This window comes from Nylanderia fulva, unplaced genomic scaffold (assembly GCF_048542155.1).
Source record: "Nylanderia fulva isolate GAGA-0341 unplaced genomic scaffold, ASM4854215v1 Scaffold67, whole genome shotgun sequence".
Lineage (NCBI taxonomy): Eukaryota > Metazoa > Arthropoda > Insecta > Hymenoptera > Formicidae > Nylanderia > Nylanderia fulva.
The window spans coordinates 406,819-433,316 of NW_028190775.1; the positions used below are offsets into that span (position 1 = coordinate 406,819).

General features: G+C 36.7%; 2 protein-coding genes across 3 annotated transcripts; one reads left to right on the forward strand and one right to left on the reverse strand.

The window, feature by feature from the left end:
* The first annotated feature begins 230 nt into the window (after positions 1-230).
* LOC146720555 (glucose dehydrogenase [FAD, quinone]-like) lies at positions 231-26,498 on the forward strand. The gene is made up of 3 exons (XM_085488269.1): positions 231-757; positions 5,262-5,445; positions 25,044-26,498. The coding sequence occupies exons 1-3, from the start codon at positions 344-346 to the stop codon at positions 26,351-26,353; spliced, it is 1,908 nt and encodes a 635-aa protein (XP_085344395.1). The 5' UTR covers positions 231-343; the 3' UTR covers positions 26,354-26,498.
* LOC146720556 (dynein light chain roadblock-type 2-like) lies at positions 20,997-22,420 on the reverse strand. 2 transcript variants are annotated; one of them, XM_085488270.1, is made up of 4 exons: positions 22,391-22,420; positions 22,010-22,165; positions 21,548-21,882; positions 20,997-21,417 (listed from the first exon to the last, which is right to left on the reverse strand). In XM_085488270.1, the coding sequence occupies exons 3-4, from the start codon at positions 21,603-21,605 to the stop codon at positions 21,206-21,208; spliced, it is 270 nt and encodes an 89-aa protein (XP_085344396.1). In that variant the 5' UTR covers positions 21,606-21,882; positions 22,010-22,165; positions 22,391-22,420; the 3' UTR covers positions 20,997-21,205. The 2 variants fall into 2 exon arrangements, with proteins under 2 accessions (XP_085344396.1, XP_085344397.1); XM_085488271.1 differs by lacking the exon at positions 22,391-22,420 and having other exon boundaries at positions 22,010-22,378.

Consider the following 26,498-nt stretch of genomic DNA (forward strand, 5'->3'; position numbering starts at 1 on the left):
AGTAAAGTGTTCCGGAAATAATGTAATGGAATTCACAACAAAGACTGCTACTATTTACGTTAATAATTAATTCATAATAACTTTTCTTTATCCTATACTTTTTTGCATTAACTTATAATTATACTATAAGCATAGTGAAAAAAAAACGTACAATAAAATACGACAAGAAATAGTGATAATAAAAACAGATTATTCTATTTCGATTTTATTTATAAAAGTGTATTGAATAATTAATTTAAAAAAATTTAATTGTTTGAAAAAGAAGAAACAAATATATTTGATAAATTCGATTATTTTAATAAATTCAGACAAAATTAATATTCGAGAACACAACTAGTAGAAAATGAATGTCACGACAATCAGTGCCGCTATAAAAGCAGCAACCGTCCTGCTCGGCGTCAGCATTGGCAAAATTACTATAATTCCAGTTCTGATTGTCGCTCTCATGTATTTTAATTACGATCTCATGGACCCGGAAAATCATCCACATGTTACAAAGGAGTTGAGAAAAAGCTATGATTTTGTTATAATAGGCGGTGGTTCCGCCGGCAGCGTACTTATCAATAGGTTAACCGAAAATTATGAATGGAATGTTCTATTACTAGAAGCCGGCGGTCATGAAACAGAAATAACAGACGTACCTATTTTATCACTTTATCTACACAAAAGCAAAGTCGACTGGAAGTATCGCACGCAGCCACAGAGTACAGCTTGTCAAGCCATGGTCGATCATCGATGTTCTTGGACTAGAGGCAAGGTAAGAAATAATTATGCAAAAACAAGAAACAAATAAAAAGAGAGAGAGATGGAAGAAGAGAGTGAGAGAGTGAAAGAGAGAAGAAAGCGTCAATAGTAGTAAAGAATAAAGTTAGTTTACTGTTTTCTCAGGGTTTATAAGATATGATTGGAGCGTTCCCGAAATTCTCTTTTTTTACAATACATTTTTCCATCACCTCTCGGCCCGGTCCTTTACAGGACTTTTTCTCCAGAAAGAAAGATCTCCCCGTCCAATACCCTTATCTCGAAGGGTACAAGAGGGAGCCAGGCTGCTAGCTCGAACTCTCTTTGTCACAAGGATGTGCAATGGGATCGAAGCCCCCACTCCCCTTTCTGCCATTTCAAACGAAGGCGGTAAAAACCGCCAACCCCACATTAAAGACATTACTGGACGTCACAAACTAACGAGTGTACAAACATGTACACGACCACAGCAAATAGATAGAGGCCAAAAGCTCACAAAGGGCCTACAAAAGATTCAATGGCCGACTACAATTTAAAAGTGGGAAGATGTTATCACTCCACCTATGGACAACTGACAAGACATAACAATGAGACAGTCAATACGTCAAAGACAATTTACAGAGGACGTATACGAATTAAACAATCTCCCGTTAAGAAAAACATGTAGACCGCAGCCCCCATAACCACGGTGGACTAAGAAAAAGACTATTAAACATAGGACGTATCCAAACCAGCCGCACTCCATTACGAAGCTAATTGCAGTCCCCATAACCACATTAAACAATACTGCCATCACGACATGTAAAAGATTACGGACAGAGGGCGTATCCATACCGATATCTCCCCATTACTGGGGAAGAACCCTTTATAAACGACCATTACAGTAAGACAGACAATCTGGTAGCAGGGGCAGAAAAGGCCGCAGAGTCACTTCTCGGCGCCCTTCCGGCACTCTCCCACCTTCCATTGTACCCAACACTAGGCTCCCAGAGGACTCCCCGTCAGGGCGCCCCGGAGCCTGTCTACATCCAAGGGAAGTGACTCCTAGTTCGCTTTGGAGGGACGCGCGGGCGAGCACACGCAAACAACTCTGCCAGCCTCCTGAGTTTCAAATTGGTAACTTCCTGGAGGCTAGCACGGAAAGCCTCATTAGACGGAATATTCTCTCTACTCACAACAGTAAGATTTGGACCAAGAAAGGGATCCAAAATCTTCGGAACATCCGCGAATAGCAACTCCTGTTTTTCACCCTTATTGAGGCGCTCTTTTGCCTCGGCTAACCCAGCATATTCACCCATGGTCTTCGGGCGATTTTTCGATGCTTATTTTACTAGGCGCATCTACTTTTTTCCTATTGGATATTGCTTTCTAATTAATCGCTTCAGCGCTGCCAATCCTCATCTCGTTCAGGCTGGTTTATTTTCGGTGAGCTAGGCAAAAATAAAGGAGCGCTCACCCTTCAAGTCCTCATGATCGCTATCACCGTGCACTATCTCAAGCGAAAAAAGAGGCTCCGATGAGTCTCTCCAGCACGCACTCCTTACTCGCGATGGTGTTGCACCGTACTTCCTTTAAGTCCGAATCGGAGTATTTCCTATTGGCGCTTCTTCATGTGTCCAACAGGTACGAGAAAGAAGAGAAGTAATATTCACTCTTCCAACTAACCTCATCACTCACACACTCGTGTTCCCTGCACCACAGGGTTTCACCTTGCAAACATTGGTCTAATTGTAAGTATCGTTCACAAAAGTCTATAAGAGCTTCAGCTCTATCACACTTGTGAAATTGCGAATCCCCAAAGACTTGGATAATCCTAACCACAAGTTCCCTTGAGTCGCGATTCCGATCCCGGTCACGAAAGTCTTCGAAAACCTCGTTGAGCTGCTCAACCCACTGCTGTTGTCATGTCCTCGGACTCAACCGGCAAATCCAAAGACGACCCGTCGCTTGATGGCAAGGAGAGAGCCAGGCCCTGATCCCTCCCCTTTCGCCGGTTCCTAGAAAGTCTACACTCTTCTTGCCGGACATGTTTATCTGAAACAAGAAATTAGTTTTTTCTGTAGAAGGTTCTTCTTTTTCTTACAAGGTTGCCTTACTAACGGAGCCCCCTCTCCGGGTGTTAAGTCAGTGTTTTCCTTCGCCTAGGACAGTGGACCAAAGTTCTTTAGAGATCTGTTCGACCCGACATACACCATTCATTCAAACACTCATTCCAGCTCGGGTACCTAGGTCTCGCGACATCCGTACACTACAGAGAATGGATCTGCAATATCCCTGAGAAATAGACTAGGACTCTGACTTTACATTCTAAGACCATCTTTTTTCTTTTTTTCCTTAACTTCTTCATCTTTCTCTTCCTTTTTCCTCTCTCTTTAACTAATCCTGTTTTTCTTTCTTTTCTCCAACTACATCTTCTTCCTTCCACACATTTCCCAGCAGGCATATGCAGTGCGTTGGTTCAAACTTGATTCGAACTCGGGACCTTTCGCATATCAGTCAGAAGCTGCTCATGCGAGATCATTTGTCACCCCGTTGTCAATAGCAGTATATAAAAATATTACACTCATTAAAAAATGAATACTTCATAAAATATTTTATACCTTTTAAGTGTGATAATATATCAAAATACGAAATAAAATGCAAAGTAACACGTATAAAATATTTACGTTTAATGATCTAATTGTACTGATAAATGTTTTTATTGTCACAATGCATATATCATGCATTGGTGTATTAAAGTTAAATGTTATATGTTGTATTTCGATAGCTCAATCTATTTGAATACACATGACAATATTTGCAATAATGTCATGATAATATAGTGCAACGTCTAGACCTGTAAAGATCAGAAGATTCCGTTTAATCAAGTTAAGATTGACGACGTGGTGGCTCCACGTAATTAATCATGATCCCGGTTGATCACAATCCCGATTGACCACGTTAATATTAACTGCGTTGCAATTAATCACTTTGATGTTGACCACGATGTTGATTGATCACATTAATATTGATTATAGTCGCTATATATATATGAATTTGATATATATATTTGACTATATATATATATATATATATATATATTTATATATATATATATATATATATTTATATATATATATATATATATTTATATATATATATATGAATTTGGATAATAGTCGCTATAGATATATATATTTCAAAAATATAGAATAGGCCGATCGGGATTGTGATCAATATAATCATTCGAGATCGTGATCAAATATAATATCATCAATATCGACATGGTGAATATCAATGTGTTTAATCAGAATGTGGTCAAATAGGTATCACTCGTCGAGAAAAAAATATAATAAGTATGTCCCGAAATCATACGCCTTAAGATATATGTTTCAGACCAAACAAATTTATCAACCTCAATTAACACAAACAGAAGAATCATTCTTACGCTGTGAGAAATCACGCAAAATTAGTAAATCTCTGTGTAAACATTTTGTTGAGTTGTAATCTTGTAATAAGTATCAATGTAAATACATGTAGACAAATATTCTGTGTAATTTTCATTTATTTACAAGGGAACAGTCGAAAGTGTCCCTCATCGATTTTAATAAGTCTTGAATATGTTGTAAAGCATTAAAAAATATTAGGCCCGTGGTTTTTTAGCGGCGTATCTCAACGTTTAGGGGGTAAAACATCCCTTTGAAAAAATAAAAGTTTTTTTATTTCTGAGCTAATACTGTCGAAACAGTAAAAGTTTCCAAATAAAAGCTTTATGGTTTTTACTGTTCTTTTCTTTGTTAGTATAACTCCTTTTTGGTGTTGGAATTTCCGTCAGTGTATTAAATTAATTATTTTATTATTTCATCATTTTTATTGTCAAAATAATAAATAATAAAAATGCAAATATTAATTCAAGCTTGAAAATTTTTAAATTTAAATTCTTTAACTATCACATATCTAATTTTTTTATAAATAGCTATGATCAAATTAAACAGCAATTAAATAACTATTAAATGGAGTGACAAAACTTACAAAACAGTTACGACGTATAAAAATCGATGTTACATCAAACGTTTGTTATATTTGTTTGGAAATACGCTCATCTCTTAAAAATGTGCTAAAACTACGAGCGTAGATCTCTTCTCGCAAATACAATTATAACAGTTTCAGTTTCTTAAAGTATCAATCTCAAGTAATTATCGTAGCACGCAGTGACATGTACTCTTATCTTAACACATGTGCTCTATTTTTGTGAGTCAAGATTTAACGCGATCCAACTCATGAAAAAATTCACGTTTATCCTTAAGTTAATGTCGCTGATCGTCCTCCTCCAATTTTATTTGCTAAAAGTTCTGCTAAAACCGTTCTATTCAGAAATCGTAGAATAGCATTGTGCAAAAATTTGAAAAGTTTGTCGCAACCGCATCAATTTTTTATTATACAATCGTATTACATGATTAGAAATAATCACCTTAACGAGAAAGTACCACAATTATGCGATTATTCTTTATGTAATCTTTACAGGAGATAAAACATTGCAGGTTCTTGGAGGCTCCAGCGTGCTGAACACAATGCTTTATGTGCGCGGAAACAGACGTGATTATGATACGTGGAAAAATTTTGGAAATCATGGTTGGGGATACGATGATGTACTACCATATTTTCAGAAATCGCAAGATCAACGAAATCCATATTTAGCGCGTAATAAAAAATATCATAGCACAGGTTTGCATACTTCAATTACCGCGTATATAGAATACATTACATTACATTCTTTATTGTGCTTTCAATGGGAATTACAAGGCAATTTTTTTATAAGGAGTGGTCCGGAACCTTTTGCAAACAAAATCCATTCTAATATCCTGGCCATATGCGACCTTACAGTTTACTAAATTTTTCTATAATCCATGTTGTTCATCTCTTTCCTTGCCTTCTCCTTTCCTCTCTCTTTTATCCATCTAGCTTCTTCTGCCGTTTTCCTTTCCCTTCACCCTTTCCTGATGCTACTCTCTCTTATCATTCCTTCTCTCTCTGTCTCCCTTTTTCTTCTCACTACCTTCTCTCTCTATATTCTATCCTCTTTTTACTGATCCGCAACCATTTCCACTCCCCTTTCCCCTCGTCCCACGTCCATTCTTCTTCCTGTACCGTCATCTTCCTGATCTCTACCTCCACTATTTTTTTTCTTGCTCTTTCCTTTTTTGCTTTTTCCCACCACCTTCCACCTAACCTTCATCTTTATTAAAGTCAAGTCCTCATAAAATACCCCATCTTCCTCTCCGTCCTTTTCCAGTAGCTCTTCCTTATATTTCTCCTTCTCCATCCCACAATCAACACCCATGATACACCCTTAACTCTCCTTCTCTAATTCCTGCTTCTCTCTCTAACACCCTCTTCATCACTTTCTCCATGAATCTTCTATCTTCGTTACTTTCTCCTTCAATTCCTTTCTACACCACGTTGTTCTTCCTCCTTTCTCTTCTCTACTCCTCCTTTCTTCTAAGGCCTTTATTAGCTCTCCTTTCTCTTCTCTACTCCTCCTTTCTTTTAAGGCCTTCATTAGCTCTCTACATTTCCCTCTTTCTTCCATCCTTTTTCACCTTTGCTCCCGCTCTCCTCCTTTCTTTTTTCTCTCGTTCTCTTCTTCTCATCTTCTTCCTATTCCTTATCTCTTTCTCTCTCGGACTCTTCTCTTGTTTCGTCTCCTCTATACCTCTTCCACTATTCCTCGTCGCCATCTTCTTCCTCTTCTCACCATCCTTAGATCTCTTCCATCTCTTCCTTTTTTTTCCCTCTGATATCCTTCTCCCTTCCTCTTTTTTCTTATCTTTTTTCTCTTCTCCTTACTCCATCACTTTCTTCCTCTTTCTCCCCTCCATCTCTCTCTCTCCATCTCTCTCTCTCTCTCTCTCTCTCTCTCTCTCTCTCTCTCTCTCTCTCTCTCTCTCTCTCTCTCTCTCTCTCTCCTATCTCTCCTCTCTCTCTCTCTCCCTATCTCCCTCTCTCTCTCTCTCCCTCTCTTCCTCTCTTCCTCCCTCCCTTCCTCCTTCCCTCCCTTCCTTCCTTTCTCCTTCCTTTCCTCCCTCCCTCCCTTCTTCTCTCTCTCCTCCCCCCCTCTCTCTCTCTGTAACCTCTTTCTGTTTTCCTTCCTTTTTATACACCTCATCTCCCTCTTTCAAACATCCACATATCTCCTCCATCATTGACACCATTACCCTTAGCAACCTGTTTGTTTCCCTTATCTGCTTCTTGTCCTTACATATTACACCTTCCGCTATTTCCTCTTTTCTATGTTTTTTCATTGTTTTATACACCTCTTTACTCCTTTCACTTCCACCTTTTATTTTCTTTTTGTCTTTACTTCTCTTCCTGCTTCCTTCTGTCTTCCTCTTATTATCTTTTTTCTTGTTGTCTTCAACGTCCTCTTCTCTCTTTTCTTCTATCTCTCTCAACTATTTTATACACTTCCTTACTCCTTTCTTTTCCAACTTTTGTACCCACTTCCGCTTCCTCTAGTCCTCCTTCCTTTTCTCTCCTTCTCTCTCCTCCTTACTCTCCTTTTCTTTGTTATCTTTAATGTCCTTCACTCTTATATCTTAACCCTACTTCTCTCACTCACTCACTCCGCACTCTTCTTTCACCGTCTTTCTCTTCCTATGCTACCTCATACCCTCCTTTCTTTTTTTTCTCCTTTCACCTCCTTTACCTTTTTAATCTCACACCTCTACCTTCTCCTTAATTCTCTTCCATCCTTCTTACAAATTACTTTCCTTCACTCTTTTCACCTCCGCGTAACTCTTACTCCATAGTCTTAACTCTCCTTCACCACCTTATCACCGCTTAATGCGTATCTTTAACCTTCTTTCTTTTCTTTCTTCACCTCTTTACGTCTCGCACCTTGTACCTCTTTTTTCTTACTCTGCTGCCACCTCGTACTCTACCCTCTTCTACCTTTCTTCCAAATTACTCTCCTTCACTCTTTTCACCTCTACTCTTTCTTTCTTTAACCTTCTTTCTCTTCTCTCTTCACCTCCTTCGCCCTGTACCTTATACTTCTTTATTCTTCTTCTATTGTCACCTCGTACTCTCTTCTCTTCCATCTTTCTTACAAAATACTCTCCTTTACCCTTTTCACCTTCACGTAATTCTTACTCTTCTTCCACAGTCTTAACTTTCCTTCATTACCTTATCACTACCGCTTAATACGTATTTTCTTCCCTGTGCACATGCTTTGTCACCTCTTTATAATACCCGTGGCTCCCTCACTCGCCTTCCGCTGCTTCTATTCCATCTTTCTTATCCACCATTTCCTTCTTACTTTACTGATCCTCCTCCTTCACCTCTCTCCCTCTCCTTCCTCTTTCCTCCTTATTGTCTTTCCACTTGAACTCTTTTTTTTCACTCTCTAACCCTTTTACACTCTTTCCTACACTCGATTAGTTCTCCAACCTCATATCTTTTTCTTTCCTCTTTGTTTTCTCTTCTCTCCTCTCCTTTTTTTTATCGCTGCTTCTTCTCCGCCACATATCAACTACTCCACTACTTTCCGTACTGTCTCTTGCTTTATTTCTTGCCTTCCTTTTGCGATCCTTTTTTACTTCCTTTTATCCTCTCTTCATTTCACTTTACTTTTCGACCTTCACTCTCAACTCTCCACTGCCGTACATTCCGTCTTCTTTCACTATTACTTCTCAAAACTACCCAAGTGGGAAATAGTTACTGGCGAGATAATAGCCCAGTACCAATTTCTATTACTAAGTATTAGCACTGTACTAGATGCCAGTGCTGGTGCCATGCTGGTGAAATGCTGAGATGATAGAATCGGTCCAAGACTCAAATTACTGTAAAATTACTGCTGCGATATAGGGTTCCAGTATTGCTGCAGTAGCGATTCTCAATACCATAAGAGTACCAAAAAAATAATAATGTTAAATAATAATAACCCAGGTACGATTTTAAAAATGAGCCAGTGTCGAACCAACGTTGGTTACCAACTTGCGTGCCAGTATTAATCCGACACTGGTCAGCGACATCGGCCCAATGCTACGTGCCAGGGTCAAGCCGACACTGGTTTCCAACATTGACTCAATATTACAAAAAAAATTATTAAACTACATATTTGTTTCTTAAGATGCAGTTTATATATGATAGGATTCTTTCTGTAAAGTAGTGTTTTGTAAATTGTGTGATTGAATATTTTCTCGTATTTTAAAAACATACTTATCTTGATGGGACTCGATCGAACTCGGGACCTCTGGATTGTAAGTCAACTGACTTAAGTAGAAGACTATTTTTTAATTTAATAAAATTCAATACATATTGTTTACACATATCATAATCAGCGCAAATATATAATTTTCTAAAAATCATCTTAAGAAACAAATTTAGTTAAAAAAGTAATACAATTTTGAAATGGATATACAAATATAATTTTAATTGAATACTTAAAACGTCGCTAGTGATATTTAAAATAGGAACGATATATTAAATTCGATCCAAATTAGCCAAAGAAAATTTTTATTTTATTTCCACAACGTTTCGACCATCTGTTTTTGGTCCTTTTCAAGTGAGAAACTAGAATAATACAATTAATTAAGATTAATAAAGATAAACATTTTGATGTTAAACGCAAGAAATTGAGATTTACATACTTTCTTATAAAAAGCGCAGTTAGTTGACACTGTTGTCATTATTAAACAATGTGATTATATCGAAATTTTTAAAATATTTGAAAAAACTTTCGAAAGAAAGAACCGTATCTTATTATCGTTATGATGGATCGTCATAAACTGAGTATGTAGAGTTTATACGATCTTTATAATTTTGTCATAGATGTTTAAATTCTCTGTGTCTTTATGTAGGTTAACAGTATTATTAACTTTTTTGATAAAAAAAAACATCTCTGCGATTTCTCTCTTTCTAACATGTTTTTCATTATGTAATATAACGGGTGATACCCAATCAAATTCATGTCCCAACTCTTGTCTATGTTTGCTTATAACCGAATGATTTGTTACATGTAATTTTATATTGTTAAAATGTTCTTTCATACGAGTACGCAAATGTCTTTGTTTGACCAATATATGAGGAATCACAATTTTTACAGTTAATTTTATACACAACATTAGTTCTATCGTCGTTAGGTAATTTATCTTCGCCTCGTTTTATTAATATGTCCAATTTTTTGGCTGTTTTATAGACTACACTAAAGCCAGCATTTTTCAATGAACGACCGATATTCTTGCTCACATTTTTGACATACGGCAATGAGATATAAGGAGACTTGTTTTTTCGCACTTCATAAGTTTCATTTGTAACATTACTATTGTTATTTTTTAGATAATTAATTCTTTTACTTATATGTCGCTTAATAATATGTGTTGGAAAGCAGTTGTTCATTAAAGTCTGCTGTACTATATTAATATTCTTGTAATGAAAATCATTTGATACTAAAATGGCATGGTCTATGAGATTGTAAATGGTATTGATTTTGTATTTTAACGGATGATTGGAGTGAAAGTTTATATATCTTCCGGACCAGGTAGGTTTTCTGTACCAATTTGTAATAAGTTTTTTATCATTGCGAATGACGCTAGTGTTCAAGAAATTAATTTATTTTCTGTTTTGTATGTAAATTTCAACTTTTGATGATAATTGTTAAAGATTGATAACATCTCGTCTATTTTTTTACATGGCAAAATTGCAAAGACGTCATCTACATATCTATAATATACAGGTACATCAAAGTTTAATAAACTCATACATTGTGTCTTTAAGTCGTCCATTACAATGTCCGCCAAAATTGGTGATAATGGGGAACCCATAGGACTACCAAATATTTGCTCACAGAATTGTCTGTTAAAGCTAAAACTGGTAGAGTCCAAAATCATTTTAATTGCATATATAAACTGAGATAAATTAAATTTCGTGTTTTTCTCTATGTCGCTCCAGCGTTTCTTGATGCCTTCTATAACTAATTCCTTGGAAATATTTGTAAATAAGGAACTTTGGGTGAGCGTAGCTTAACTCGATAATTATTGTTCTATCAATATCGCGAATCGGGAGAGAATCGTTAAGACGGAATAGTTATTAGGTGTTATAATTATATTGTCTTTCACTGCGTTTATTCGGATTATATCAAATACAGACTTTAACTCTCCACCGAGGTAAACCGTGTATCGCGAGTGCAAGTCAAAATCTATCTGCCCTTCGAGGCCGCGTATTGTCTTGCTTCTCTCGATTTTTCCACGACCTTATTTTTATTTTTAGGTGATTAGCCTATCTATTATTTTGAAGAACTTTCGCTTTTTATTCTGTTCGGAAATCACAATTTACCTTCGTCATGCTAGACGCTTATTTATTTATTTATTATTTTGTGTCACCGGTCGCGATATCCTTAACACTCGTCGCTTGTCATATATTTTTATTTCGTGTAAATTTTATATTATATATATTTTAATATGTTTGTGGCATTTATCGCCACAGTACCCCCCTTCTAGTGGTTTTCCAATTTTTTTTTACCGCGTGTTGTTGCACAATTATTTAATCACCGCCTATTTGTCGATTCGAGTCGTCATTAGTCACCGCGTCAATGTATAATCTCGCGTGGAGAGATAATAAAAAAAAATAAATAAATAAATAACAATATAAATTAAAAAATTTTGTCCGACACGCCGCGTTACATCATATTGTATATCGGTCCGGAAATCGGACCCTTCGACCGCTCCTCGTTCGTGTCTCTCGTCCTTCACTTGCTGGCTGCGCCTTATTCGACTGCTCCGACTCCAGTCTCATTTCTCTGTCTCCAGGAGTCCTTGCCGTCAACGACGTTTCGTTAGCCTGTTTTTCTGAAATCAAATATGCTGGTTTTAAACGGTCGATGGATATTGTTTGCTCTTTGCCGTGCATGCGCACGACAAAGGTTTTTTCGCCGCGTCGAACCACCGTGTAGGGCCCATCGTATGGCATCTGCAATTGTGTTTTCGGCCCGTCGTGCCAAACAAACACGCTCTCCGTGGTTCCCAGCTGCTTGTATACGAACGGGCGTCGTTCTCCGTGCTGCGTGATCTCGATCGGCCGGACCTCCTCGAAATGACGTCGCAACTCCTTCACGAAATTGCTGGCGTCTCTCTCCTCGCCGGGCTGCTTATTCAAAAATTGTCCTGGCAGTCTGAGCGTCTCTCCATATACCAGCTCGGCCGCCGTCGCCTGCAGATCGTCCTTCCACGCCGCTCTTATGCCCATCAGAACCGTCGGCAGCACATTCGTCCACCGGTCCTTCTGATGGCACTTGATCGATGCTTTCAATTGCCGGTGCCATCGTTCTACCATGCCGTTGGCTTGGGGGTGATAGGCCGTCGTCCTCAGGTGGTTAGATCCTAGCAATCCGCTCAACTCCTTGAAGAGGTGCGCCTCGAATTGCCGTCCCTGGTCGGTTGTTATTCTCAACGGCACGCCGAATCTGCTTATCCAGCCGTGGTAGAACGTCCTTGCGACTGTCTCTGCCTCCTGGTTCTCCATAGGAAACGCCTCCGGCCAGCGCGTGAATCGGTCGATGCAGGTCAAACAATATTTGTTTCCGTCCGATATCGGCATATTAATAATATCCATGTGCACATGCTCAAATCTTTGACTCGGTAACTCAAAAATGCCTCTCGGTGATTTTACGTGGCGTGTAATTTTCGCTCGCTGGCACTCGATGCATGCACGTGCCCATGTACTGCAATTCTTTTTTATTGACGGCCAGACGTAACGCTGTGTCACCATCTTCACCGTCGCTCGTATCCCCGAGTGTGCCAGTCCGTGTAGTAAATTGAATGCGGCCCTCCGAAAAGGCCTTGTCACAAATGGTCTCGGAATCTTTGTCATTGTATCGCACCATATCGCAGTGCCTGCGCCTGGAATCTCTATTTTTTCAATTTGAGTCCGCTCGTGCCCTCGATGTATTCGTTACACTCCGCATCGTCCTCTTGCGATTTCGCGAGTGCCTCGTAATCCAGCGGTGTTTTCACTTCCTCTATACGCGATAGCGTGTCCGCCACCACGTTCTCTTCTTCTCTCACGTGTCGTACGTCCGTCGTAAATTGCCCGACAAAATCAAGATGCCGAAATTGTCGCGGCGTGCATTTTTCGGGCTTTCTATGAAATGCATACGTGAGAGGTTTGTGGTCCGTATAAATCGCAAAGGTCCGTGCCTCGACCATGTGGCGGAAATATTTGATGGCTAAATAAATCGCCAAAAGCTCCCGATCGAATGCGCTGTATTTTGCTTCCGTCGGGCTTAATTTTTTTGAGAAGAAGCCCAGTGGTTCCCATTCTTCTTCCGCTCGCTGTTGTAGTACGGCTCCCACGCTGCTGTCCGATGCGTCCGTGAATAGGGCGAGCTCCGCGTTCACCTTCGGGTGCGCTATCAGGGTAGCTTGCATCAAGCTACTTTTTGCGTCCTTAAACGCCTGTCTCGCTGCCGGCGTCCACTTGATAAGCGTCTTTCCTTTAGTATCGCCATGCAGTAACTCGTTTAACGGCGCCTGAATTTCCGCGGCTTTTGGCAGACATCTCCGGTAGAAATTAATCATGCCCAGATATCGCCTCAGTTCTTTCGCCGTCTTCGGCTCCTCGAACTCCTCGATCGCCCGTACACGCGCCGGCAATGGTTGCGTGCCGTGTCCGCTCACTTTATAACCGAGAAATTCGACTTCCGCTTGTCCGAACACGCACTTTCCCGGATTAATCACAACGCCATATGTTTGTAAACAATATTTTAAGGTGTTCTGCTCGAACAATATTTTAAGGTGTTCGCTATGCTCTTCGGCCGTCGTTGACGCGATCAAAATGTCGTCAATGTACGCGTAACAAAAGTCGAGTCCGCGCAAGACCTCGTCGATGAACCGCTGGAAAGTCTGCGCAGCGTTTCTCAATCCGAACGACATAAACGGGAACTCGAACATGCCGAACGGCGTAGTGATCGCGGTCTTCGGAATATCACTTTCCGCCACCGGTATCTGGTGGTACGCGCGCACCAAGTCGATCGTCGAGAACACCCGTTTGTCTCTCAATTCCATCGCGAAATCCTGAATGTGCCGGACCGGGTACCGATCCGGGATCGTCCGTGCATTTAACGAGCGATAGTCACCGCACGGTCGCCACTCTTCACCTCTCTTCGGCACCATATGTAGCGGAGACGCCCAACTACTCTTCGACGGTCTCACGATTCCGAGCTCCATCATTTTTTCAAACTCCTTTCGCGCCGCGGTCAATTTATCCGGCGCAAGTCTCCGCGGCCTGCACACTACCGGCGGCCCCGGGGTTGTCTCGATAAAATGTTTCGTGTTATGTCGCACCTCTTTTGGGCGCCCGTCAGGTCGTACGATGTCCGGATAACACGCTAAGAGTTTGTGATACGGCGTCACTCCCGTCACCGTTCGTACGGTCGGCATTCCGCACTGTGCGCTACGTCCCCCGGCTACGACTCCCGTCGCCTGATCGACTAGCCGACGATTCCGCAAGTCCACCAGGAGTCCGTAATAGGACAGAAAGTCCGCGCCGATAATCGGCCTCGACACATCCGCGAGTACGAATCGCCACGTAAAATTCCGTCGTAATCCGAGATTCAACGTCAACGTCTCGGTTCCGTAGGTATGGATCACCGTTCCATTCACTGCGGATAACTCGTACGTCGATTTCTGCCGCGGCCCACGCACCATCCTGCGAGAAAAAACGCTTAGGTCTGCGCCTGTATCCACGAGGAAGTTAATTCGCGTGTCGCGGTCAGTCACGAACAGACGGCGCGAATCCTGGCCTTTATCACCGGCCGTCATCAGTGACGGGCCATCGCGTTTCTCTGCGGCTGTCCGGCACACGGGGGCTCACATCTTCGTGCGTCCGGTCCGAATCTCCAATGGTAATAACAAAGACCGTTTGACGCGTGACCACGGACGCAAAAGCGCGATCGCGAACGCTCCCGCCCGCGACGGCCACCGCCGTTGCTTCGGCGAGGTTCTCGCTCTCCTAACGCCTCAATGCATTTTCGCAAGCCGGTCATTTGTTCTGCGAACTCTTGCTGCATGGCCATACGCATCTGAGTCATCTGCACATTGATTCTCGCCTCCAATGCAGCTATTCCGTTTCCGTCGGCATCCGCGAACGTCGTCGGCCGAGCCGCTTCCGCGACGTGCACCGCGGGCGCTCTCGTTGCCTCCACGATCGCGTCCGCCATATCCGCGAGCGTCTCCAGCGTATCTCCCACGCGCGTTACGAGATGCGGCTGCAAATAAACCGGTAGTCGACTCAACCAAATGGTTCGCAGGACTTCATCCCCGACAACATTACCGGCGAGACCTCGAAGGTACCGCAAAAATTGTGTCGGTTTGCGGTCGCCTATCTCCTCATACTCCAGGAGCCGTCGCGTTTTGTGCTCCTGCGATAAACTCAGTCTTTTTATGAGCTCGCATCTTAAAGTTTCGTACGCGCGTTCCGCTGGCGGGTTCATTATTATGTCGCGTACCTCCATCGCGTGTCGCGGACCGATCGCCGTAAGAACGTAACCGAACTTGGTCGCGTCCGTAGTAATTCCAGCGGCCTGGAAGCTCCGATCTATGATATTGAACCACAGTTCCGGATCCCCGGAAGTAAATTCCGGCATCCTCATGCCTACGCGATTTACCTCGGCGCCCGCCATGAACAGGCAAGGTCGTTCAACCGCTTGTTGCGTCCCTGGCACAGGCAGTGTATCTCGTCTCGGCTGCTCGATTTGTATTAACGGAGGGGCAGCCCCATCGTCACGCGTCAACACCATACTGTCACTTTTTCAAAAATGCACTCTCCAAGATCCGTATCACGATTCGCGGCAATATCCACAGTACTTCGCGTCACCTTGATCACGTCGGGGTCACCACTTTGGGTGAGCGTAGCTCAACTCGATAATTATTGTTCTATCAATATCGCGAATCGGGAGAGGATCGTTAAGACGGAATAGTTATTAGGTGTTATAATTATATTGTCTTTCACTGCGTTTATTCGGATTATATCAAATACAGACTTTAACTCTCCACCAAGGTAAACCGTGTATCGCGAGCGCGAGTCAAAATTTATCGCCCTTCGAGGCCGCGTATTGTCTTGCTTCTCTCGATATTTCCACGACCTTATTTTTATTTTTAGGTGATTAGCCTATCTATTATTTTGAAGAACTTTCGCTTTTTATTCTGTTCGGAAATCACAATCTATCTTCGTCATGCTAGACGCTTATTTATTTATTTATTATTTTGTGTCACCGGTCGTGATATCCTTAACACTCGTCGCTTGTCATATATTTTTATTTCGTGTAAATTTTATATTATATATAATATATTTTAATGTGTTTGTGGCATTTATCGCCACAGAACTAACATTCAAAGAGATCATTACATCGTCATCATTAATAGGCATATCTTTAATGTTTTTTGCAAAGGATCACCCATCTTTAATATCAGATTTTGGTTTTTTAATAGAGCTGTACAATATGTTGTGGATGTAGCTCGAGACATTATACAGTGGACTACCAATTGACAATACAATAATTCTCAATGGAAAACCAATCTTATGAATCTTGGGTAACCCGTAGCAATGTGGTAAATTGCCGTTAGTGCAATTGAGTTTTTTACGAATAATTTCATCTATTAAATTATTATTAAGCCAAGATTTTGTTAAGGAATGTAATTTGTTCAATAAAGCCTTAATAGTTTTCTTCTTTAATTGTTTGTAAGTAGAGTGATCATTTAATAGAAGTTCCATTTTCTCAAAATAATCTACCTTATTTATGACGACAGTGGTCTAGCCCTAATCAGCTCTCGTGACAAGAATATCATCATTGTCACGTATCGGTCATATATCGGTCAAACAAAAAGACATTTGCGTACTCGTATGAAAGAACATTTGAACAATATAAAATTACATGTAACAAATCATTCGGTTATAAGCAAACTTAGACAAGAGTTGGGACATGAATTTGATTGGGTATCACCCGTTACATTACATAATAAAAAACATGTTAGAAAGAGAGAAATCGCAGAGATGTTTTTTTATCAAAAAAGTTAATAATCTACTGTTAACCCACATAAAAACACAGAGAATTTAAACAACATCTATGACAAAATTATAAAGGTTGTATAAATTCTACATACTCAGTTTTTGGCGATCCATCATAACGATAAGATGCGGTTTCTTTCTTTCAAAAGTTTTTTTCAAATGTTTTAAAAATTCTGATATAATCACATTGTTTAATAAGGATAACAGTGTCAACTAACTGCACTTTTATTAAGAAAGTATGTAAATCTTAATTTCTTGCGTTTAACATCAAAATGTTTATCTTTATTGAAACAATCAATATAGTAAAAGAGGCTAGCATAACGAGCATTAAATAGAATGTTAGAATCAGAAATTTATTTAATATATTCTGCAAGCATTGTTAAACCGAAAAATATCACTCGAATCGGATAAACCGTAAATTTACAAAATCTTACATAAAAGAATTAGACGTTTCGACAGCACGCAGTTTTCTTCAGTGTTACATAAATTATCATGTCATATCTTAACCGCTATTATATTACATTAATAGCCTATCGAATTAATAATGTTAGAAATGTGTCACGTGTCGCAAAGTATCATACCTGATGTTTCGTCCATGAATCCTTTTGTGTAGAGATCCCTCTTAAGCTATAAAATGCTTCCCGTGAAATTTCTTCGTTTCGTTGCGAGAAATGGTTAATAACGGTATGCACTGCGTACAATCAAGTCAATTAATAATCGGTCACAATTTATAAAATCTTACGTAATTGTTCGGCTTACTTTTAAATTTCTTTATGCTGATTTCACATTATTTTTTAAAAAACTTTATAACTGTTAGTTCGTTAAGATATCTCACTTCCAATTGTATCAAGTCAACAAGCTAAGAGTGTTTATATATATTAAGTTATTATGTAAAAAATGTTGATGTCTTGTTTGTCTTTTTAGTAATCTATCGTCTATTTGTTAACATGTTTAAAACATCAAAATAAGCCTTACTGAGCAGCTCGGTATCATTGTTGGAATTAAGGCCATTTTTTTGCTCTTTGATATGTAACATCTCAGAGATAAGTTTCTTATGATAATTACTTTCCCTGTCTAAAATCTTTACATTATTCCAATCAAGATTATGGTGTTCTTTTACTATGTGTTCCGAAATTACCGAGTGCTTTGTCGAGTCTAATTTAATATTATTCCTATGTACCCTCAACCGAGTATGTAATTGTCTCTTCGTTTGGCCTACATATGAGGCGTTGCAATCTTTGCAGCCGATCTTATACACAACGTTTGAATGAAAGAGTTGTTCATTTTTATCTTTTTGTTTCTTAATGATTTTGTCTAGTTTATTGAGACATCTGTAATATCCCACTAAATAGTCAGAATTATTTAACAAGGAGACAACCATTTCGGAGATCTTTTTAATGTAAGGAATAACTATTAATTTTTTTGCTCCTATTTCTTTTTCTGTGTTATTCGTAAGTCCATTATTTATTCGTTTTTCCTTGATTAGCGAGATTAAATGCTCCTACAGAGTAAACTTTAACATGCCCAATACATTGGATCGCTGCTGGGATTCTCGAATCGTATACTGCAACCGCGAAAATGGTACAAATCGGACATGCCGATTAATATTATCAACGTGTTTATAAATCTCTAAAAACTCACCTTTAAAAAAAGGTAAAAAAAGGCGACCAGTTAAGGGGCACGCCATTAACAAAAATTATCCATTACAAACCCATGTACAATAGAATTGTATGAAAAATTATCGATTATAAACCCATGTACAATCGTAACAAAAGTAATGAAATAAAAAAAAAATTGCGCCAAGTGAAAGTAGAAACTTGTACCAGTGGAAAATTAAAGTTGCAGACATATATAGAGTCGTATAATGAATCAATAAAAATTTAAATTTGCAAATGTAGAATTGTACCATAAAAAAACTTATCTTTTAAAAAAAAAGATAAACAAGATGCCAAGTTCATGTGCCATGTGAAAAAGTGTTAAACAAAAAAGTATTTTTAAGTAAAAAAATCTATCAATTGACAAAAATTTATGTTTTAAAATTAATATCTCTACAAAAAGTAATGTCCAATTATTGCGCGAATAAATAAACATTTTTATAAAAAATTAAAATTTAAAAACTTATGCAAATTTAAAATTAATATAAAATAAAAAGAAATAAAAAAATTTTAGTTAAAAAAACTGGGCGCGCTGCTAAATAATATTCTAATGATATTAAAATTAAATTGTTACTTTTAAACTCATTGCAGCGCGCCCAGTTTTTTTAACTAAAATTTTTTTATTTCTTTTTATTTTATATTAATTTTAAATTTGCATAAGTTTTTAAATTTTAATTTTTTATAAAAATGTTTATTTATTCGCGCAATAATTGGACATTACTTTTTGTAGAGATAAAATTTTAAAACATAAATTTTTGTCAATTGATAGATTTTTTTACTTAAAAATACTTTTTTGTTTAACACTTTTTCACATGGCACATGAACTTGGCATCTTGTTTATCTTTTTTTTTAAAAGATAAGTTTTTTTATGGTACAATTCTACATTTGCAAATTTAAATTTTTATTGATTCATTATACGACTCTATATATGTCTGCAACTTTAATTTTCCACTGGTACAAGTTTCTACTTTCACTTGGCGCAATTTTTTTTTATTTCATTACTTTTGTTACGATTGTACATGGGTTTATAATCGATAATTTTTCATACAATTCTATTGTACATGGGTTTGCAATGGATAATTTTTGTTAATGGCGTGCCCCTTAACTGGTCGCCTTTTTTTACCTTTTTTTAAAGGTGAGTTTTTAGAGATTATATCATTCATTTTTGTATATGATAAGCATCTTTAAATAAATAAACAAATTCAATTTTTCTGGCATTTTCTTATTACAGGTACATATATATCCAATAATTAATATACAAAATTAAATATTATTCATCACATAATTTGTATCAAAATAATATATTTTTAAAAATTTATTTTAAATTTATTTAATCATTTTTATCATTGTGATTGTAGTGGCAAGGATCTTATTGCTCAGTGTCATTGCAAGCATCTGGCCTGTATATACCATAATATATTGTGTAATACATTGGCTAAGTATGACAATATGGATTTTGATAGATTCCCATGGAATATTGGAATTTTGTCGGACTTGCAGTCATCCACCATATATGCAGCCTACAATTAAAGAACGCATTTATTCCATATTATTTGCTTCCGTTATTGGCATAGTGCACATTTTTATATATCTCAATGCTGTAGATAGCAAAACATTTTGAAAACATCTATCTTTCTATGTTATCTGCTTTTTTGAAAATATTGCAGCAAATTTATTATGGCAATATGCTTGTCCTCCTGCAGTTAAAGAGGCTTAGTACTTTAATATAATCTTTATTATTTGTATCATTTCCTTTTTCTTGAGAATTACAGCAATGCTTTTGTACTATATTGTCTTGCATCCCTCAAAAAGACAACATACTTCAAACGCACCAGTTCAAGCAATGTAACTTTGATATTTATTTACTTTAAAAAATGAGAGATAAACTATACAATATGCAATTAACCTTATCTTATGACTTTTATAAATCTTATGATAAAATCTAACTCTCTCTTAATCTTTATTATGAAAAGAATCTCGGTATTATATGAAATAATTTCATTGTATAGTTTAACTTTCAAAAATTTTGCAAAATAAAATAACTCATACATTGTATTTCTACCATATATATAAAAAAAGGATAGGTAAATATAAATAAATAAATATATATTTATGATATAAATAAATATATATTTATATTTATATATATATATATATATATATATATATAAAATGTTGGATTTTTATTATATATATATAATTTTAAAAAATCTTTTTTATATGCTATTGAATTTTAATACATACAATTTTGATTATATGTATTTTAATTGATTATACTTATAAATATTTTTATATTATCTTAAAAAGACTGCATAGAATTATTTGTGCGACACTCTTATATGTATGTATAATTAATAGGGACCAACTACACATTTTTTTTTCCACTGAATAAAAACAATCTCAATATTAAAATTAAATGATAAAAAAGATACTGTGATATTATATTGATGAGAAATGTACATTTATAATTGTATTAAATACAAAAATAAACATGCTAACAATTACTATATATACATATTTTCATAATTATCAAACTTAAAAATATAATATTGTTACCAAAGAAGAAAGCACTATTTAAAAACTCTAAAAGTTCATAATTTGTTAAATTAGTAATTAAATACTGCATCTTGTATAATTTTTAAGCTTTATTCTTTTATTTTTCTTTATTTAATTGAATAGATATTAACATCCAATGTAGCATACAGATTAAATTAACAACCAAAGAAATAAATCTTAACTTTGAAATATATTTTTGTTTCTTTTAAATATCAATCAACTGGATTTTGTACTACTATTAATATGAATTCTTTATCTGGTGCCATCATAATTTTATGTTTTTTGCTACGTATGCGCAAGAAAGTTAAATCATTTGTTGGATTCAAGTCACGTACGACAGAACGAGCTTTATCTGACAATTGGCTTATCAAACCTGCGTATTGAACTGTTGTCGTATTATCTAATGTTGACTTTATAGGAATACCTAAAACAGATATAATTTTATAAATTTTTGTTTACAACTACAAGTAAATCATGTCAATGATCTCATGTCAATGATGTAATACCTTCTGCAAGTAAATCATGTCAATGATCTCATGTCAATGATGTAATACCTTCTGCATTCACCACTATTGTTCCAATTACCCTTTTATGAGACTGAATTCGTTTCATAGTTTCTTCAACCTCTTATAAATTATTTCATCGAAATTTATTAATAAAATTTTTATTTTAAATATTCCAATAACGGAAGCAAATCATATGGAATAAATGCGTTCTTTAATTGTAGGCTGCATATGTGGTGGATGACTGTAAGTCCGACAAAATTCCAATATTCCATGGGAATCTATCAAAATCTATATTGTCATACTTAGCCAATGTATTACGCAATATATTATGGTATATACAGGCCAGATGCTTGCAATGACACTGAGCAATAAGATCCTTGCCACTACAATCACAATGATAAAAATGATTAAATAAATTTTAAATAAATTTTAAAAAATATATTATTTTGATACAAAGTGTGTGATGAATAATATTTAATTTTGTATATTAATTATTGGATATATATGTACCTGCAATAAGAAAATGCCAGAAAAATTGTAAAATAGTTCCTATAGCACTGATATTAGATTTATCTTGTTAAGCTAATCAAATGCTGCGATGATAACTAGCCATTGCCCAACCCATGCTCACAAGTGAGCTGATAATGCTACCTGCTTGATGTACAACTGAAAAAAATATAGAAGCTAATTAAGAAAATTATTAAAAATATATGCATACTCATACATAGGCATTTATATAAGATTTATATAATTGAAATATTATTGAAATAATAGCAAAATATCTGATTTTGTATCACAGACTGTAAACTTGCACATAAATTATTATGACAATAAATTTGCAAATAATAACATTAAAATTGAATGTAAACATTGAAATTGAAAATATCTAACCCCGCACGCTGTCAATGTAGCGGAGGGCAACTATCGCCGTCTGTTGTAAAACGTGCGAGATGGACATTTCCAATACATGCATCTATTCATGTGTTGTGTACGTGTGATATATGTGTGCGCATGTGTTGTATACGTGTGAATACGTGTGAATACGTGTAGCACGATACTACTATGTTTGCGTGGTCGATGATGATAATAATGATGACGGGGACGTTTCTTAAAAGAAATTTTTCATATTTCGACTTTGCAATTATATATCTCTACTTACAAATCACGTAGAGCAGAAATAAAGACACTTTTATTATATAATTCAAACTCAATCTATCGATTAAGTCTAGTATAAACTCGATTGCTTCAGCCGTTATTGAGAATTCGAAATATTATAAAGACTCAAATGTCCGACTCGCGTTAAGATACACGGTGTCTCGGCTACGCCCTTAACTGGTCGCGAGACACTACCGTGTCTCTTGATATTATCAACTATTAATTTTTTTGTTCTTATTTCATTTTCTGTGTTATTCGTAAGTCCATTATTTATTTGTTTTTCTTTGATGTTTTTGTTGGAAATAAGATAACCCAACCTGTGATTAATTTTATTAAATATAAGATCAAAAGGATAACCGTTGCTAAGTAATATATTGATAATTAACTCTAAATTTTTGTTAAAAAATTGTGGATGCGACAATAAAAAGCATCTGTCGACTAAATTAAAAATTACACCGATTTTATGGCAATGTAGATGGTTAGAGTAAAATGATAATATTCTTCCTGAAAAAGTTTCTTTTTGGTACCAATCCATATATATTCTATTGTTCAATATTTTAATTGATGTCTAAAAAATTTAGGCTACGGTTAACCTCCCGCTTAACTGTGAATTTTAATCTATCATGATATTTATTGAAACTATTGAAGATTAGATTCATATTATCGGCAGATGTAACTAACAATATGTCATCAACATATCGGAGATAGAAAATACAATTAATATTTAATGCGTTAAAAACTGTGTTCTCCAGATCCTGCATCACTATATCCGCGATAATAGGTGACAAAGGAGATCCCATTGGGACCCCAAAGGTTTGTTTGTAAATCTTGTTGTTAAAAGTAAAAAATGAGGAAGTTAAAATAAGTTTAACTCCTTGTATGAACTCAAAGTTTAGGTATTCTTGTATGAATAGTAATGTGTTCCCACCTATTATCAATACCATCTAACGCCAGATCTAGAGGTACATTCGTAAAAAGCAAAACTACGTCTAAAGAATATATCATTATTCTCAATATTTTTATAAGAGAGCATGTTGTACAAATCATAACTTTTCTTAATATGACTCTTGGCTGTGGGAATACCGGTTGATATAATTTTTTGTAAATAGGACGCTAAAGGATATAAAGCCGTATTTATGGATGAAATTATAATTCTAAATAGAATATGTTCTTTATGAATTTTGGGTAATCCGTAAGCCTTAGATAGGTTACTTTAAATATACACGCAATGCATATTGTTATTAATCATTTCTCGCAACGAAACGAAGAAATTTCACGGGAAGCATTTTATAGCTTAAGAGGGATCTCTACACAAAAGGATTCATGGACGAAACATCAGATATGACACATTGCGACACGTGACACATTTCTAACATTATTAATTCGATAGGATATTAATGTAATATAATAGCGGTTAAGATATGACATGATAATTTATGTAACACTGAAGAAAACTGCGTGCAGTCAAAACGTCTAATTCTTTTATGTAAGATTTTGTAAATTTACGGTTTATCCGATTCGAGTGATATTTTTCGGTTTAACAATGCTTGCAGAATATATTAAATAAATTTCTGATTCTAACATTCTATTTAATGCTCGTTATGCTAGCCTCTTTTACTATATTGATTGTTTCAACAATATACAAGTGAATATTAAATTTATGTTAATTGTTTATCTTTATTAATCTTAATTAATTGTCATTCTAGTTTCTCACTTGAAAAGATCAAAAACAGATGGTCGAAACGTTGTGGAAATAAAATAAAATTTTCTTTGGCTAGTTTGAGTCGAATTTAATATATCGTTCCTATTTTAAATATAATTTTTTTGTAATGCTAACCTTCCTTGAGCCGACGTCGCGCCTTGATCAAATGACAATCGATTTGCCGTGATATCGTCAATGTCGGCCCGTTATTTGACGTTGGGCGAAATTCAGCAAACCTTATCTGTATCTATATGTGTGTTTCTGATCTTGATCTGAATTTCTGATTTTTTTAATACGAGACGTACAAACATTCGACGTTCTCTTTTTTTCAATTTCAATACGCGCACAGTATGTCAAATTCACCGGCATTATACCATTTCGGTACTGGCATTCGATGCTCTCCTTTTTAATTTCAGTACGGGCACAGTATCTCAAATTCATTGGCATTATACCGTCTCGGTACTGGCATTCGTTGTTCTCTTTTTTTAAATTACAATACGGGCATAGTATCTTAAATTCACCGGCGTTATACTGTTTTGGTACTGGCATTCGACGCTCTCGTATTAAAGTATACTTTAATAGCGGAGCACATAAAACCTCTGTCCTTTCAGGCTCCGCCATCTTTCTTCATATATACAATAAATTATTGCAAATTAGTATTTTATATTATTATTTTTTATTTCCCAGGAGGATATCTAACTGTGCAGGATAGTCCTTATGTTACTCCGTTGGGTGTTGCATTTCTTCAGGCTGGTGAAGAGATGGGTTACGATATTTGCGACGTCAATGGCGAACAGCAAACCGGTTTCGCCTTTTTTCAGTATACAATGCGCCGGGGTGCTAGATGTAGTACTGCCAAAGCATTTGTGCGACCTATTCAATTAAGAAAGAATTTTCATCTTTCTTTGTGGAGCCATGTGACTCGAATATTGATAGATCCGCAGAACAAAAAAGCGTATGGTGTAGAATTTATTAGAGATGGCCGTAAGGAGATAGTGTTTGCAAAAAAAGAAGTAATCCTCTCTGCTGGAGCTATCAATAGTCCGCAATTGTTAATGCTCTCAGGAATAGGACCACGTGTCCATTTAGAACAACTGGAAATTCCTGTAATTCAAGACTCACCTGGTGTCGGACAGAATTTGCAGGATCATATTGCAATTGGCGGGCTCGTTTTTCCAATTGACTATAAGATTAGTGTTGTTATGCATCGCGTTGTCAATGTTAATTCTGCATTGAGATACGCCATCACTGAAGATGGCCCGTTGACATCCAGCATTGGTCTAGAGGCGGTCGGCTTTATTGCTACCAAGTATGCCAATGAGACTGATTGGCCCGATATCGAGTTCATGTTGACATCTTCTGGAGTCAATTCTGATGGCGGCAGCCATGTAAAAAATGCTCATGGTTTAACTGATGAATTTTACAATGAAGTATTTAGTGAACTAAATTACCACGATGTTTTTGGCGTGTTTCCAATGATGCTCAGACCTAAGTCGCGCGGATATATTAGACTGAAATCTAAAAACGCTTTGCACTACCCTTTACTGTATCACAATTATCTCACTCATCCGGAAGATGTAGCAGTGCTTCGCGAGGGTGTCAAAGCAGCAGTTGCCTTAGGCGAAACGCACAGTATGAAGAAATTTGGTTCTAGATTTCATAGCAAACAGTTACCAAATTGCCAGCATATTGCACTTTACACCGACGAGTATTGGACATGTATACTAAAAATGTATACAATGTCCATCTATCACTATAGTTGTACAGCAAAGATGGGGCCGGCCAGCGATCCTATGGCGGTTGTAGATCCGGAACTAAAAGTCTATGGAATTGAAGGTTTACGCGTTATCGATGCATCCATCATGCCAACGATAACTAGCGGCAACATCAATGCACCTGTTATAATGATTGCTGAAAAGGGTGCCGATATGATAAAGACAATGTGGATACAATCATCCCGCACCAAAAGAGACAATATTACCGTTGCTACTTCTTGACATTAATTAATGGGAAAATATTGCGTAATACAAATGTATGATTAATCAAAAAATTGGATTAAATATAACAATTTTAGTAAAAAGTTATACATAAAGAGTTTTGAAAAAAATTATGTAGTTTCTTTAAAATAAGAATATAATTTAG

Excerpts from the sequence above, each read along its gene's own strand:
- LOC146720555 (XM_085488269.1), top strand. The coding sequence starts at position 344 with ATGAATGTCACGACAATCAGTGCCGCTATAAAAGCAGCAACCGTCCTG. Across the intron at positions 758-5,261 it reads GTTCTTGGACTAGAGGCAAG|GTTCTTGGAGGCTCCAGCGT; the intron begins GTAAGAAATAAT and ends AAAACATTGCAG. Across the intron at positions 5,446-25,043 it reads TAAAAAATATCATAGCACAG|GAGGATATCTAACTGTGCAG; the intron begins GTTTGCATACTT and ends TTTATTTCCCAG.
- LOC146720556 (XM_085488270.1), bottom strand. The coding sequence starts at position 21,605 with ATGAAACGAATTCAGTCTCATAAAAGGGTAATTGGAACAATAGTGGTG. Across the intron at positions 21,418-21,547 it reads AATAGTGGTGAATGCAGAAG|GTATTCCTATAAAGTCAACA; the intron begins GTATTACATCAT and ends TATCTGTTTTAG.